The following is a 16,669-nucleotide window of genomic DNA, read 5'->3' on the forward strand; positions in this document are numbered from 1 at the left end:
GCCTCAGGCTGGGCTGTCAGGGTCATGGGTGTCAGCCACAAGACTGGCCGCAAGCACGCACAGCCCTTACCACTCCCTCTTACCCCACACTGCTCCGGGTTGAGAATCCGCACATTTGCCCGGGGCTGATGTGTCCTCTCAGCCTCACTGCTCTTCCCCACAGACCCTCCTTGGAGGGCCCCAGGCAGGACCCTGTGTGGACCCCTCAGGCTTTTCCTAACACCACTAGGGGCAGGGCTGTCCACCCTCACCTGCTGTGGGCTCCCCAGGTCGGGGATCCCCAACATTGCCCAGCACCCAGCTGGCTCTGAGTTGGCTTTGGACTTGAGCCCCACCCTCACCCCAGCTCCTTGGGAGATGGGGACATGCTGGCCACGTTGGGCCACATCCCCAGCCTCCTTCTAGGCCCCCAGCCCTGGCCCCGGCCCGGCTGCCCAGCTGCCCAGAGCGCCTCCAGCCCACGCTCCTGGCCCGGGGGAGCTTTGCAATTCTTCCTTCTCGGGCATCCTCCGGCAAAATATTTGAGGAATGTTCTAATTATCTGTGATCAGCCAGGGAGGCGAGGCTGGGTCCACTTGTCCAGGAAGTTCTCGGCAAATACCTGAGAGGGCGGCACCTGGCCCACACGCCCACCCAAGGCCACTTCCTGCCAGCCTCTCCCTCAGGTGAGCAGGGGCTGGCCCAGAACTTTCCAGCCAGGAGCCCAGCAGAGCAACCATGGGGGCTGATGCTGGCCTCAGTGCCTCTGCCTGGCAAGTGGGGATAAGAGGTCTTCCAGGTCTGTGTCATTCTGCAGACCCCCCAAGCCACCCCACAGTGCCAGATGGGTCCCTGCGGCCCTCCTCTCGGGACAGAAGGGAACAGAGTAGGTCAGAGGCGGGCACAGCTGGTCCAAAGGCCTGGTGGCACTCACGTCACCTGTCCTTTCTCTGGTCTTCCCAAGTTTACTCGTCTCCCTCCCCTGCTGGAGTTCAAGGCTCAGTGGGGAGCATGGGGCTTGGGGACATCCCCAGATGTCGGGAAGGCCACCTAAGGTTGTTCTGAGTCTCAATATTCTCATCTGAAAATAGGGACCCATCAGCCCTCTTTTGGCAAATGGCTTCTCCCTTTACTAGCCTGGGTTAGAAGAACCCGGACCCAGCAGCCAGTGGTGGGGATGTGTGTGCAGAGAGCAGACCCGGTCATAGCCCGTCCTGGCCACCTGGCTTGTCCCCTCACCTGCCTAGACACAGGGCCTGCACTTTACGGGGAGGAGCAGGTCAGAAAGACCACCGTCCTGAGTGGCATCCCCACCCTGCCTCTCCTCCCCAGACAGCTCCTCAGGATGGGCCTCTCCAGCCCGACCACAGAGGAGGAAACTGAGGCTTTAGAGAACATCCAGAAGGGGGCATCAGAGGTGGTGGGTAGGGACCAGGGTATCCCAAGAGGACACCATCCCTCTGCCCCTCCCTGCCCCACCCAAGCCTCAGTTTCCCATCTGCATAGTGAGAGGCCGAGGTGACAATCGAGGTACCTTAGCTGTATTCACTTTTTTATTTTTAAGCAAAACTTTTTAAAATATATATATATTTTTTAATTGATTTCAGAGAGAAAGGAAGGAAGAGGGAGAGAGAGAGAAACATCAATGATAAGAGAGTGTCACTGATCGGCTGCCTCCTGCACGCCCCCCACTGGGGGTCGAGCCCACAACCCAGGCATGTGCCCTGACCAGGAATTGAACTGCGATCTCCTGGATCCTAGGTCGATGCTCAACCGCTGAGCCACGCCGCCCAGGGACCTTAGCTGTATTCTAAGGAGAGTGTTCTGGTTTGGGATCCTGTGTTCGAGTTCTGCTCCTCCACTGACTCTCACTGGCCCCTCTGAACCTCAGTTTGCCCATCTGTCCAATGGGGAGAACAGCCCCTGCTCACAGGCAGGTCTTGCAGGCTGGCTCCCTGAGCTGCCGTGACTCTGGCTTGCCGCAGGCTTTCCAGGCCACTGCCCTGCTCAGCTCGCAGCCTGCGGTGTACCCGGGGAAGAGAGCAGAGCGTCCACCTGCTCCCTCGCTCACTCACCAGCCCTCCCTCCCCACCGAGCTGGCACTCCTGGCCTGGCATCCTGGGGCCCCACCCTGGAGAGAAAGCATGTAGGCTGGGCAAAAGCAGGCAGAGAGCAGAGGGTCTGGGCAGGGCTGAGGCCACTGGAGGTGGGCAAGGACAGCCAGGGGTCCTCTACACCCATGAGCAGCCCCCACATATGCTAAATCTGTGAAATCAGAACCTTAAGACATTGACCCCTGACCTCAGAAACGTCCAGACCTCTGCTGGGCATTCAGGGCCTATCATGACATGCCTGGGTTCAGGCCATAGTGGACCTGCCATTCCCCCATAGCGGTCCCCTGCTCCCTCCAACAGAAAGGGCAAAATTCCAGGCCCAGCTTGGAGCCTCCTCCAAAAAGCCTGCCTGGGTCTCTCTTCTGTCCTCCCAGCCTGGATGCATCCACGCCAGGCTCCTGCAGAGGCTGAGAGTCAATGATACCTGTCTGGCCAGGCCGTGGCCACACTTCCTGACCCCCTTGCTGTGCTCTGGACTTTGCCCAGGCCTTCTCCTGGCCTTTCTCCCCACTCCCCAGAGGACAGAAGGGGACACCGGTGCCATGCTCCCTGGGGCTGCACAGCGAGCTAAGGCCTGAGCAGGAATGAGACCCCCAGCTCTGGCCTCAGCCTCTGCCCTGACGCCCCAGATCTGTGGGACACAGGGGCACCTTGCAGGCCTGGGTGACCAGGATTGCCAACTTGAAGCCTCAAGACAGACGCTGGACTGACAGGATGGAGGAACAGGTGGGAAGAGGCTGGCAGGCCAGGCTGGCCCACAGCCAGGCTGGAGTCTGGGCTCCTCACAGGTCAGCCAGGCCTCTGCCTCCCTGGCTACTCGGGACGTGGTCTGAGCAGTGGGTGTGGGCGCTGAGCCCCTGCAGGCAGTGGGCAGTGAGCAGCCACCTCTGTGTGGACTGCAGGGCAGGCCTGAGTTCCTGGCCCTAGGACTAAAACTTAGGCCGGTGTCCTGGAGGGTCCCCATTCTAGGAATACATGAAGGCGGGGCCTGTAGGGGCCATGTGGTAGCTTAGAGCAGATCAGGAACCCAAGCCAAGGCCCCCCACCCAGGTCCCCCCAGCTCTATGGCCCTGCCCTCAGCTCCACCACAGCTGGGAGCTCCTCTGAGCCAGAACCACCCCCTCCCCAACCGCCTCGCTTTTTAAGCAGCCCACTGCCCTGGGCTTTTCCTTCTGGGAATTTCTGGGCGATCAGGGACTCCTCAGCCAAGTGTTTTATCATGAATGCCTCGAGGGACAGGGTGCTCACTACCTCAGGAGCAGCCTGCTCCACCCCTGGGCATCCTGGCTGTGAGGACCTGACTGATGTGGTGAGTGCTTAATGAGGCCAGACCTTCAGCAACACCTCCCTGGCTGGGCCTTGCCTGGGGACCTGAGCACGGCCCCCACCTTCTGCGGCCAGCCCCCAATTGAAGGAGAGGCGCGGAATCTGGTCCAAGGCCACGCAACCACCTGGCAGGGGTTCGGCATCAGAGCCCAGGGCAGGACCAGGCCCTGGGCCCTTCTCCCCACTTCCCGTTTCCTCAGCATTCTTCCACTGCTGGCCGCTCTCCCCCCCCCCTCCCCCTGCAGGAATCTCCACCCTGGAAGGAAGGCAGGGAGGGGGAGCCAGGGGTCGCTCTGGGCTCACACTCAGACTTGGCTGCAAACCCTGGCTCTCAGCGCCTCTCTGGGAGGGGCTGGGAACCATGCCTGTGGTGGCCAGCACCCTGGGAGCAGCTGGAGCCCCCTGCAATGCCCACTCCTGGGGCAGAAGCCAGACAACGCGGAGGACTTCCCCAGCAGACGGAGTCGCCACACCGCATACCCTGCCTGGCTCCTGGAGCTGCTGGAAAGGAAATAAGGGAGCATGGGGCTGGGCATCCAAGCCCTCTCCCCCACCCCTACCCCCACCCCCACGGCGGGGGGGCTGCAGCCTGGAGTGAAGGCTTGCTCAGTCACAGGGCCAGCCAGGTGGGGTTGACACAGAGGACAGGGGGGCTCTCCGCAGCTCACAGCCCTCAGCCCAGCCCCAGCCCCAGATATGGACTGACTGCAGCCCCCATCTAGCACTGCCAGGGCCGCTGTCTCTGGGGTCCCCATGTGATGAGCCCTGAGGCCCTGTGTGCTAGGAGTTACTGGGGACAGGTTGAGCTACCAAGCCTGAGGCTGCTGACTCCCTGTCCAGTGCTCCCGTGACACCTGGCCGCCCGGCTAGCCCTGGGCTCCTGCCTCCCCCCCCCCCCCCAGGCATCCTATTTCCTGGGCCTGAGACCCAGGAAGGTGACCCTGGGAGCCTGGGCATGCCAGACACTGTGCTCCACCCAGGGGGTGATGACCCTGCTGGAGCAGCCAAGCCACCACTTCAGCCTACCGCAGGGCGTGAGGTGGGCAGACGGGCACCCAGGATGGGCACCCAGGATGGGCACCCAGGATGGGCCCGGGAAGATGGGGACTGTGAGGTGATGGACTAGCTCCTTCCGGAGGGAGTGTGCCAGAAGCACCTGGAAATTCCCCGCACTCCCAGCCAGCAGTGAAGTCACCAGGAAGACCTGAGTCAGGGGATCTGGGAGGCTGCCCAGGCCCCAGCCCACCCCTATGCCCACCTACTCCCCTGGGGCCAGCACCAGCCTGGAGACCTCTGCCATCACTGGACAGGGCCTCACTGGGCCCCAGACACACGAGTGGCCACCTGACCATCCGACATGTGCTTACTGGGCACCAACTAGGTGCCCGGTGCAGTGTTGGATGCTGGGAGGGCATCGGCTGTCAACCTTGCAGCCATAGGCCTGACCTCGCGGAGCTGCAACGCTGACAGTGCCCCGTCACCCCCGATCGCCCCTTCCTGAAGCCCCCTCCATCTGAGGCCAGTGGCAGGAGCACCCCTTTCTGTCGACCCCGTCCCCAGGTCGAGCCGCCCATCCTGCACTCTGCCCTCACCTCCCCCGCCTACCCCACTCTCACTGCTGCCCACTCGGTGTACCCAGCCCAGGCCATAGTCGTCCTTCCACCAGATGCCACCTTCTCTCCAGGACATGCTTCAGGACCAGGTCAGAGGTCACCTCCACCAGAAGTCTCCCCTGGTCCTCCCTTGACGCAGATGCGTTAGGGGCCCCGCCGTGCAGCGCAGGGGAAGGGCTAGTTCCACCCGCGGGCGCCGCTCACCTGCATTCACCTGCCGCTGGGCTGCTGTAGAGGCTGAGGCCTGAGGGGCAGGCTTGGAGGGAGGGGGCTCGAGGTGGGGGGGCAGGCTCAGAGGGGGGGTGGGCTTGGAGTGGTGGGAGGCTCGGATTGGGGGGGAGGGCTTGAAATGGCAGAGTGGGCCTGCAGTGGTGGGGGAGCCTCGGAGTGGTAGGAGGGCAGACTCAGAGTGGGGGGCAGGCTTGGAGGGGGGGCTGCAGGGGGGCTCAGTGGTGGGGAGCAGGCTCAGAGTACGGGGTGCTCAGAGTGGTGGGGAGCAAGTGCGAAGGGGAGGAGAGCAGGGCAGAGAGCTTCTAGGCCCATCACCCAGATGTAGAAAGCGAGGTCCAGAAAAGCGGCAGGTGCCCCTGAGGCTACCACAAGTCCAGGGCACATGGTACCGAACACATGCTGACCCGGCAGAGGTCACAGCTGGCCAGCCGGGGCTGCTTCTCATGACTCCCGGTCATCAGACAGTCCTACCCAGCGGGGAGCAGGTTTCTAGACCCCCGTGGGGTCACAGGCGGTGGGTGACTTAGCGGGACAGTGGCGTTGGCTGGAAACCCACCTCAGCAGGATGCCTTGAGCGGAGGCATCTAGGCTGGCATCTGGGCTCAGCCCCCTTGGACATGACTTAGAGGGTTACTGACCCCCGCACACCCCACTTTACTCCACCACCTCCCGGGGGTGGCCCTTGCTTAGCACTCCTGTCCTGGCAGCCAGGGAGGAAACCGTGGAGGCCGCCCCAGCTTCAGGCACATGTCAGTCTCCCCCCTTCCCCCACCAGAGGCCTTCCCAGGGGACCTGAGTCCTCTGGCAGCCAAATACAAAGCCCTGTCCCCCAGCTGGGGGTCCAGGGGCAGGTGGCACGTCTGGAGGAATCCCACTCAAAGGGGTTTTCAAATCTGTTTTACCACTTGGGACAGCAAGGGCCTGAGTCTCAGCTCTGGGTACCTGGCAACACAAATGTCAGTTACGGGGGTGAGCTGAGACACTGCCCACCCTCCTCCCGGGCTCCTTCCCTCCAGGGGCCTGGGCGTAACAGCAGGGCCTCCCAGCACAAGGAACAGCTCTGACCTGGAGTGGGGTTGGGGGCAGGGACAGCACTGGGGGAGGGGGTAATCCGGAAAGTGACAGAGGCCCACTGGTGTCACTAGGATCAGAGCCAGGGAACACTAACTCAGGCTCTTCCAGGCCATGCCCAACGCCGGGGAGCTGCCTGCAGGGCAGGGTGGTGTCCTCCCTGGTTCCACGCTGGGCGGCTGCCAGAGCAATGGCCACTTGGGGACTGCCCAATTATAGTGTCTTCCACTGGCAGCCTCAGACAGAGCCCTTTGTGGCATCCCCAGGGCCCCAGAGGCCACCTGCTCCAGCCCGAGGCTGGGAAAGGCGTCGGTGGGCAGGGTTCCAGGCCCTGCATTGGCTGGGCTCCGCCAGAGGCTCTGGGGCCCCACTAGGGCCTCAGTATCCTTGTCCATGGAGTGGACCGAGCACACCACATGGCTACTGGCACAGAGGCCCTAGAGAGGGCTGGCTGTCTTCCAGGCCAGCCCCTTCCCCGGCATCCCTGGCCCTCACTCCTGCACCTGCTTGCATGCCTCCAGGGCCAGAAAGCTCGCTACCTCCCTTCCAACAGCTGGGCTGGCTCGAGCCTCAGGCTCCCCACTCAGGGCTGAGGATGCCCCCTGTCAGTGCAGGACTGGGAGGGGCCTGAGCAAGAGGACGGGTCTGTGATGGGGACAGCGGAGCTGGAGAAAGGGAAGAGGGAGCGCACCTGTGCCCACCCCCACCCCGCCGGCCAGCCCAGGGGGGGCCCAGCCCCGAGCCAGGGAAGGAGGACAGACGGTGGTTTGTCCTTGGCCAGCGGGCGGCCTGCGCCACACAATGACCCTTTCATCAGGCTGAGGGAGCCCTGGGCCGGGGTTTCATCTGACAAGGGAGGGCGCCCAGCCTCCTGTCCCCTTGCTGGGGGAGGGGGCGTTGAGCCCAGCCTAAGCAGGACCCAGGGCCATGAAGAATGGAGCCTCAGGGGAGCCAGCTGAAGCCCCTCCAACTTCCCCAGGGCAAGAGGCCTGAGAGCTCAGGGGGCTATCCACAGGCTGCACTCAGGGGGCTTGTTCTGGGTACCCCCCAGTCCTGAGCCCACAGAAGGTCTGGGTCCCATAATCAAGACCTCCATCTCCTCCCATCCCTCCCCTGCCACCACCAGTCCAGGTCACCAGCTGGGGCCCTGGGCTCCCCACAGGCTGCATGAGGCTCTGAGGGACACAGTGGGGTGGAGGGGGCAGGGAGTGTAACCTGCTGGGCCTATGTCCACCATGTCCCCAGGGGAGCGCAATGCAGAAACGAACAATGTGCAGTCAGAGCCTCAGAAAACACCTCCCTTCATGGTGGTCTCCGCCCCCCAGAGCACCTCCACCAGCTCTTGGCCACCCCAGAGACCCCAGAGACCCCAGGGCTCCTCTCTCTGTTGGAACACCAAAGGGAACATTTCCCCAGAGGGCTGCTGCCCTGGGTTCTGGGTGCCCTCAGGAGAAGGCGTCTCTGCTGGGCCCCATCATTCAGTCTGTCTGTCTCAGCAAGATGCCATGAGGCTCCCTCGAGAGGAACCCCGGGTGAATGGGTTTGACAATAAGTGTTGTTCCTTCTAGGGTCCTCTCTTATGTTCCTGTTTAGTCTGGGCAACTCCTATCCACCCTTCAAAACCCTGTCTTGTTGCCAGCCCCACCAGGAAGCCCTCTGAGACACTCTTGAGAGTTCATCACTCTCCTCCGAACAAGCACTGGGCCTCCCTGCTCCTAACAACTGGGAATGAGCCCGTCTCCTGAGCGCTCACTGTAATCTCGGAATGCAGGGGAGCACATCTCTGCATTTGCCTGTTGAATTCTCACACCCACTCTAGGAGATCTGAGTTCCCATGGCTCCCTCTGTACAGAGGACACAGCTGGGGCTCCAGAATGTGTCCAGGCAGTAAGAGGAGGAACAGGGATGAGATCTGGGTCACCATTGGGCCCCTTGGCCTCACGAGGACTCAAGGGAAACCTGGTTAGAAAATGAGCCATTCTCCTGCAGCCTCGACGGATCCGCCGCAGCCCCAGGGGAGCCCCATCCCACCCAGCCCTCACCTGCCCCACAGAGGGTCAAAGGGAGTCCTCTCCAGTATGCACCAGCCCCCTTAACAAGTGCTTGACGGGTCTCACTCACACCATAGTGACCTCTTGGGGCTCTCTCTGATTTGTGCATCTTGAGCTGGGGTTCTCTTGGGTGCAAAGATTTTGTCAGGTTCCCTGGCTCTAGCCCCCGTGTGCACACCCACCCTCTCTAATGCTGCGCCTGCTTTCAGACCTGAGGGCGTGTGGGCCTGAGGGGCAGAGGAAGGCTCTCCATCCCTAGTGATGGACAATGAGACTGAGGCCCAGAGAGGCTCAGAGACCTGACCGAGGCCACACAGCAGAGCTCCTTCCTTACCCCAATAGACAGCCTTCCCAGCTAGCCGGGAGCTGCTCCTCCTGAGGGTGACCTGTCCACGCCTGAGCCGGTGGCCCCGTTCTGCCTCACGTGGGCTGTGATGCCACGGGAGTAGACCTGATTCAGCTCCCCCCCACCAGGGTCATGCCCACGGGGCTCCTGGGGCTGCGGCAGACACCACCAATAAAGCCACAGCAGCAGAGCCGGAGCCGGGAAGAGGCCCAGCCTGGGCTGGGTAGTGGTGAGTGCCCCCACCCCCCCCAGCCAGGTGGTCGGTGAGTAACCGCCCTGTCACTCATGACTCACTCAGCTCCCTGAGCAGGCGGTCACCATGAGAGGCTCGGACCGGAAGACCTGGGGGGATCATTGCAGCCAGCCCCCACATCTGGGAGAGGGAGGCCAAGACCGGAAGGACCTGCCCAGCACAGGAGGTCAGCTTGGTCCTGGCACGAGGCCTCCACCAGGCCCCCATACCAGCTGACCTGGCATCGCTGGCCCTCCTCCTGGCCTGTGACCCCCCACCTGCCCTTCCCTGGGCCCTCCCTGACCCCCACCAGCCCTGGGAGCTTCTGCTCTGACAACAGAGGCGCAGAGGAGGGTGTGGCTGTCCAGAGCTGCCTTGCTCGGCTCATCCAGCCAAGCTCTGCATCAGGCATGGGGGGTGGAGGGGGGCTCGGGGCCCTTTTCCAGGCCAGCACACCCGTCGGACCCAATCAGTGGCAGGGGCCCAGGCATGCATCTGGGATTCGCTGTGCACGGACCACAGCCCAGGACAGGGCGCTGGGAGAGCAGCCCAGATGAAAGGGACAGGATCAACTGTCCGCCAGCGTCTGTGATCCCAGCAATGGGATGCCTTCTGGAAAGTTCTCTAGAGAAGAAAGGAGCCTCCGCCCAGGGCCCCTCCTGCCCTGGGCATCCTCAGACCCCACAGGGCCGACCTTCTTCAGCATCCCTGGGGTGCTCAGGCGGGCTTACCACTGACCCGAAATAGTTCTCAAAGAGCTTTCCCACCGGCCAGGCCCCACCTGCCTCTAGGCATCAGCTCTACCGCATTTCATTCCCATCACCCGGGCCCGGCTCCCACCCGTGGCACTTTATGTATCCGGTCTGTGCCCATCCAAACAGGGCAGGGAAGGCCCGGGGATGCTGAGGCCTCCCTCCCTCGCTCCCGGGAACATCTGAGCTCCTCTCTGCTCCGGAAAGACTGGCATCAGCACTTTCTTCCCGGGGGGGACTCAGGTCAGCCTGGGCCGGCTGGAGGGCGGGCAGATGGAGGCAGGGCAGGGGGCAATCGGACTTGTGCCCCTGCCACCCCCTCCAGACCCCAGCACTGGCCCAGGAACATTTGAGAAAGCTGTTGTTTTAGGGGAATTCTGCCAACCAAGCTGGCAGCACACACCGTGGAGAGAGCCTGTGTGGGCACAGATGGCGGTCCCTGCAGACCCGGATTTGGAGGGCCAACCCCAAAAGAAAGCTCCGGGTCTGCTGAGGGATACAGGCCACCACCTGCCTCAGAGCCCCTCCACTTCTGCCTTGCCCCCCGGCTGCCCTCACCAGCTCCTGAGCCCCTCGCCCACCACCTCCTCTCAGGATCTCACTGCAAACCACCCCAGGAGTCCAGGTTTCCCGCCCCGACACCTCCCCATTAAGGCCAAACCTCAGCCAGCTGGCCCCGAGCTGAGCTCTTAAGCAGAGAGGGCCTGCGGATTCTCTAGCAAGATTTAAGACTGAGGTGCGGGGCATTCTAGGGAGGGGGAGGCTCCGGACCCCCACCTCTGACCTCCGAGAACCGAGGCCGGGATTCCAAGGCCCCCTGGGCTGATCCATTTCCTGGGAGCGACGCCAGAAGCTGGGATCCCTTTCCTAGCCCGAGTCCCCAATGCTCAGGCGGTGCCCAGCGGCCCCGCGCCCCGCGCCCTGCCCGGGCAGCCTGCTCCCCCCGCCCCGGGCGATGCCTCCACAGCCGGGGCTGCTCGCCGGGCCTGGAGCGCTCTCTGCGCGCGGACCTTGTAATTATGTCCCACAGCCCGGGAAACCGCGGGCCTCGCAGCATCTGGCTGTGGTTGCGAACTTTTGTTTCAAGATGCGCGACTATTTATAGAAGGAAAACTGGTAGGATAGTAATTTCCTAGGAGCTGGAGGAGAAATTGGCTGCGTCTCTATTAAAAGGGGGTGGGGGCGAGGCGATTTATTAAAACTGCGGCCTCGTGGGGGGAGGGGTGGCGCGGGGCGCGGGGAGGCGGCGGCCGCCTCCTCTGGCCGCGGTAGGCGACCCCGGACGTGGCCCGCGTGTAAAGGAGGGGGAGGGGGAGGGGAGGGCGCGCTGGCTCTGAGGTTTAATCAGTAGCATCCAGCTTAAATTCCCCCAAACGGCGGTTCCATAAATCAAACTTCTTTTTAAATCGGAGGCCAGAGCATATGCGTCCCATTAGGAATCCAGCGAAGCCACCGCTGCGCCAACGTGCCCCCTCGGCTCCCTGGGCCCGGCCGGGCCCTGCTGGGAGCTGCCCGAGCCCGGCGAACGCACATGCCCGCCCGCGCTCTGCGCGCGCCCCCCCGGACCGCCAGGGCGCACCTGGCCCGCCGCGCGCGCGGGTGGCCCCCTCGCCCCAGGTGAGGAGCGGCCCGGGCGGCGGTCGGGCGGCCGAGCGCGGCGGGAAGGCGGGAGAAGCCGCAGCAACCTTGCGGGTCAGCAGCGCGCACGTGCGCGCCGGGTTCACGCAGGGGAGCGGGTGCGTGCGTGCGCTCTCAGGTGGGCCACGACGGTGCGGCCCGCGCGGGCTTATACCGGGAGGGGGGCGCTACGGTCCAGGACTCGGCTGGGACGCGCAGGGAATCGCCGCACCGCCCCCGCGCCCTCCGGCCTTCGTGCTCGGTGCCCGCAGCCTGGTCTTGGGGCTCAGCCTGGCCTCTTGGGGGCCACCTTTTCTCTAACCCCAAAGCCGTAACTTCTCACTGCCAAAGCTCCCACCGCCCCCGCTCCCCGGGCTCCTCCGCCTCGCGGCTGAGGCCGGCCAGGCGACCCCAAGTCCCCCTGCTTCGCGCGCGCTGGGCACCAGGCGCCCCGCCCGGGGACCTCGCCGCCTCGTCCCCTGCGTCCGGCTCCCGAGCGTCAGGCCGAGGACAGGCCCCCCGCCCGCCCGCCCGCCCACGTGCGGCCCGCGGCACTCACAGGTAGCTGCCGCTGGACAAGATGAGAAAGATCTGCGGGCAATAGACGGAGAAGAGCGCGCTCCGCGGCGACAGCAGGAGCATGGTGGGCCGGCGCTCCTGGCGGGGCTGGGCAGGCCCCGCGGGCAGGGCGCCTGAACCCGCCGAGGCCGGGGGCTCCGGGCCCGCCCCGGGGTAGGGCGGCGGCAGCGGGTGCTTAGGGACCCTGGCGCGCGGGTCCCGGCGCAGTGGTGGCCGGTGCCCCGCCGCCAGGGCCGCGCATGGCGCAGGGGCTAGAGTGCGGGGCGGGGGTGGGGCGGGCAGGGGGCAGCGGGTGAGCCTCAGCCGCCGTCTGGACCTCCGTCCGTGGATCGGTCGGAACCGGCTCTGTCACTCGCTCCGGCTCACGTCTCCAAGTCTCCCGAGGCCCGCAGCTGCCATTGGCCGGGCGGCCCTCACATCCGCCTCCTCCGCGGGCGGGTTTTTTAAAGGGGAGGCTGACCCGAGCGCGCGGCGGGAGCCGCCCCCGGGGCCTGCCCAAACTGCCTCGGCTTGGACCCCTTCCCGCAACTTCGGCGAGCCGCAGAGCTCTGGCCGGCGCTGGAGGGTGCACCTGGGGGGGAGCACGGCGGGGTAACCGCGCGGGGGCGTGCGCTCCTGTTGGGGGCCGTGCTCGGCAGCGCGCGCTTCAGGGTGCCTGCGGGTGCCTGCGGGTGCCTGCGGGAGCGTGGGCCCGTCGGTGCGGGCGCAGGTGTGCGCGCACAGATGCCCCGGGCGTGCTGCGCTCTGCCCGCGCGCCCCGCGGTTTGGTGAGGCCGGCTGCGGGTCCGGTGCGCTCGCTGCTGTGGCCAACCAGGCCCGGCCCCGCGGGGCTCACCTGCGCACATGCGCACTGGGGCCTCTGCGGGGTTCTACCTCCGAGTCTCTTCCAAGGGGCTCACAGTGGGAACGCACCCCCAGCAGGTGCACAGAGGCCCCCAACTCCGGCTCCCCCCCCCACTTCTTTGGCTCTCTTTTGAAGGGTTGTTTGGGATCAGTGTGGGACACAGTTTTTTTGAACAATCCTCTCGCCAGCGATTTTTTTTTTTTAAGCCCAGAAACACAGGTTTTGAGTCCCACCTCCTATTGTCTGCCGAGCTTGGTTACACGTCAGTGTTTCTCAAGATGCGGTGTAGACCCCTTAAGCCGGGGCAAAGGCACAAAGCAGGTACATGGCAAGAAAAGAGATGTGTCCGCAGTATGGCCAGTGGTCCCAGCGGTACTGGGTTTCCCGGCTTCTCGACCAGGTGTGGAGACCCATCCCCAGCATCCAGGAGCAAGGGCTGCCTCTCCCCCGTCTTTCTCCCGGCCCAGGGCTCTCAGGCCCCTTGGCCTCTCCCGGCCCAAGGGCAGGAGGCAGACATGGAGCAGGGCTGGTCTTGGGACTTCATGACCCTTATTCCCCAGGACAGAGGGTGCCCAGACTCCAAACTGATCCCCCAGGCCCTGGCTCGGCCTCGTCCAGGGCTGGAGCTGGGAGGCTGCTTAGTCCCCAAGTGAGGAACTGTGACTCCCCAAAGCCACTTGTTTTAAAATTGTGCAAAACCCAAGACACATGTGGTCTTGGGACCCCATCCCCATAGGGATGGTGAGGGCCGAGTTCTCCACCCCTGCTGGTCTGGGAGCTCTCCCAGGGGCTGCAGATCTGCCCTGGCTGAGGGGCATATGTGGGGGGGAGGGGAAAGGTGTGGGCAGGCAAGGTGTCATCATGAAATATCCTCCACACACACACACAGTCTCTGCCATTTGGTTGGGACTTTGGTGGCCCTGAAATCCCAACTCCTCCAATGCTGAGGCCCCAGAATACACTGTGAGGAGGCACCCCAGGACCCCTGCAGCCGCTGTGAGGTCCTGGTCATTAACTAGGAGAAAGGCTGGGCTGGTGTGAACAGGTGTTTATTAGGACAGCCCCCCCCCCATCTCACACAAAGGCCCCCAGGACTAACCTTCACCAAGCCCAGTAAAGGAGGTGCTACCGTTACCCCATTTTTAAGATGAGGGGAGGTGGGCTGGAAGGTTAAAGAACTCACCCAAGGCCACTGGGTGAGGAGTGGGGGGGAGCACTGGCCACCCAAACCTCGGCCTCGATGCACTGGGCTCCCAGGTCTTTTAACCCCTTAGGTGACATCTGGGCCCAGCTTCCTCCCCTCCCTGCCGTAGACAACCCAGTTGGCTCTAGGAAGAAAGCAGGCCCCTTCATCCCCACAAGGTCAAGGACAGGGGGGCTGCGGTGGTGGCAGGGGCTGAGCCGCCCTCCCCTTAGTAGGCCCCGTGGTGTCTCTCGGGGCTTCCTGCTCCTCTCTGGGGACTGAGAGAGTGTGTGCCTTAGGGGGCACCGGGGGAGGAGTCCCCACTCCTGGGTCCCTCCACCGGAGGGGAGCGCAGGGCCTGGGCCACGGCCTCGCTCTCTTATGCACTCCCAGAGAGGCCGGCACCCACGCACTGGGCTCTCCCTACTCAAACGCGGGCCACCACCCAGTTCAGGATGGCCACAGCTGCGGTTCCATTTACAGAGGGGACAGGAGGCTCGTGGGGTGGGGGGACAGCCCTGGGAGCCTAGGCAGGGCACACTGACCTCCCTCCCTTCCCCACCTGGGAGAGGGGAGGTGGGGGTGCTTCCCCAGCTCTTCCTGCAAGCGGCTTTCAGGTGACTGGTGCTGAGGATGGGTGCTGGGGAGAGGGGTCCGTGGTGGAGGCCAGAGCCAACGCCCTTCTCGGCTCTGCCGCTTACTCTGTGGGCAAGAGACTTGCCCTCCCTTGCTGGGTATCCTAACCCTTAAAAACGGGAACAGTGAGGGCACTTGATAGCTCCAGGGTTGCCAGGAGGGGACCCGGCCTCAGTGCTGAGAGCCGGGCTGCAGAGAGAGCCCCGTTAGGGGGTGCCCATTCCTTTGGGGAGCACAAGAAGAGTAACCGCGGGGGCTGCTGGAGAGGCCCGAGGACAGTGCCTCCCTCCCTCCCCGCTCCCCACTCCCCACCCCCGCAGACTCGACGCAGGAACCCTCACCTCCCATAAACAAACACCCAGGGACGCGGGGCCTACCCACAGGCCCGCAGGACACCGGGTCGCCAGCCGCCGCGGGCGCGCGCGCGGGGTCTGCAGCCCTGCGGCTGGGACGCAGGCCTTCCCGTCCCGCCCCGGCTGCGCCGGCCTCAGTTTCCCCATCTGTAAAATGGACGCCAACGATTCTCAGGTGGCGCTTCCACGTCTCGGCCGGCGGCCCGGGCCGGGCCCTCCCTCCGGGCTGTTGGCCGGCTTCGCCCGCGGCCGGGATCTGCCCGCCTCCCTCCCGCCGGCCGAGGCGCACAGTAGGCGCGCAGGGCGCGGCGAGGCGCGGGGTCCGGGAGCCCCGGGAGCGCGGCACCGCACCCCGTCCGCGATCACGCCGCCCCCCCGCCCCCGCTCCGAGCGAGGCCGAGACGGAGTCTGTCTAGGGGAGCGCGCAGCTCAACAGGTAAGGACTCGGCGGCTTCAGGAATGTGGAAATTCGACTCGGAGCAGCTACCGCGGCGCGAGCGGCCCGCCGGGCGCCCGCCCGCTGCAGGGGGAGCGCGGAGAAGGGGCCGGCCCGAGGCCCGGGCGGGCGGGGGCGCGGGGCCCGGACCGAGCCCGAGGCGGCCCGGCGGCCGCGCGGCCCATCCCGAGCCAGCCGGACGAGTTGTCAAGGTAATTTCAACACGTCCGGGTGATGGATAGAGACGGAGGGCCGCGCGGGGGCACCGGCCTGCGCGCTCGCGGCGGGGGTGCGCGCCCCCCGCCCGCCGGGCTCCCCGCCGCCCCCCGCGCGCCCCCCCGCGCCCCCCACCCCGGCGCGCCCTCCAGGCGGCGAGCGCTCGGCCCGGGCTCAGCGCCCAGCGCGGCCCGGGGGAGGGAAGGCGCGTCCCACCCCCGGGGCCTGGAGCCCAAACAGGTGAAAGTAGGCGCCGGGCACGCTCCCCGCTACCCGCGAGCCCGCCCGCGGCCGCCGGGCGCCCCGCTCGCCCTCCTCCAGCCCGGCCCGCGCCCCTCGGGACAGCGCGCCGCGCGGGGGTCGGCGGGGTCCACGCTCAGCCCGCGCGAGGACGCCACGCACAGGCCGGCCCGGCCCCTCCGGCCCAGCGCCCCCGCGGGGACGCCCTGCCCGCCGCGTTACTCACCCGAGCTTCACGTACAGGACGCCAAAGCAGAGAAACACGTAAAAAATCCACTTGCGAAAGTTTCTGTGCATGATCCAGGGCGGGGGGCTGCGCCATAGACAGCGGCGGCCGAGGGGACGCGCGGGCGGGGCGGGCGGGCGGGCGCGGGGCGCGCGGGCCGCTTTCAGCCGGCGCTGCGGCTCGGGCGGCGGGCGACGCGCGGGCGCGGGGCGCGCGCTGCCACCATGGTGAGCCCGGGGCGCCGCCGCCGCCGCTAGCGCCTCGGGGAGGGACCTCGGCGCGGGGGCACAGCCTCGGAGCCCGGGGAGCGGCCGCGGAGCCCCGAGAGCGCCGGGGGGACCCGGGCCGGGCCCGAGCGCGGCGGCCGGGCGGGCGCTGCCTGGACTGGGCGCAGCCGCCTGGGGCCGTGCGCGCCTCCCCGAGCGCCAGGCGGCCAATGTGTCCGCACTTGTCCGCCTCCCCAGGTGACTCGCGGCCCGGCGAGCGAGCTGCGAGGGAGCGAGCGCGCCCCAGGTAGGAGGACCCGCCTCCCGCCCGCCCTCCTCGCTCGCCGCGCGCTCTCTCTCCCTCGCTCCCCGGCGCTCCCCTCCCTTTTCTCCTCCCTCCCCCGTGACACAGGCGCAT

General features: G+C 65.7%; 1 protein-coding gene across 2 annotated transcripts in view; it reads right to left on the bottom strand.

Moving 5' to 3' along the window:
• The window catches only part of WNT7B (Wnt family member 7B), a 47,040-nt gene extending 30,825 nt beyond the window's left edge, over nucleotides 1–16,215 (bottom strand). The window contains exon 1 of one of the 2 annotated variants that reach the window (XM_081130132.1): nucleotides 16,046–16,215. In XM_081130132.1, coding sequence (XP_080986258.1) covers nucleotides 16,046–16,141 — 96 coding nt within the window. In that variant the 5' untranslated portion in view covers nucleotides 16,142–16,215. The remainder of the gene's footprint in view (nucleotides 1–16,045) is intronic. The other variant, XM_081130133.1, reaches the window with a different exon arrangement.
• Nucleotides 16,216–16,669: the final 454 nt, after the last annotated feature.

Source organism: Miniopterus schreibersii, assembly GCF_964146895.1.
Source record: "Miniopterus schreibersii genome assembly, chromosome: 2".
NCBI classification, from domain to species: Eukaryota; Metazoa; Chordata; class Mammalia; order Chiroptera; family Miniopteridae; genus Miniopterus; species Miniopterus schreibersii.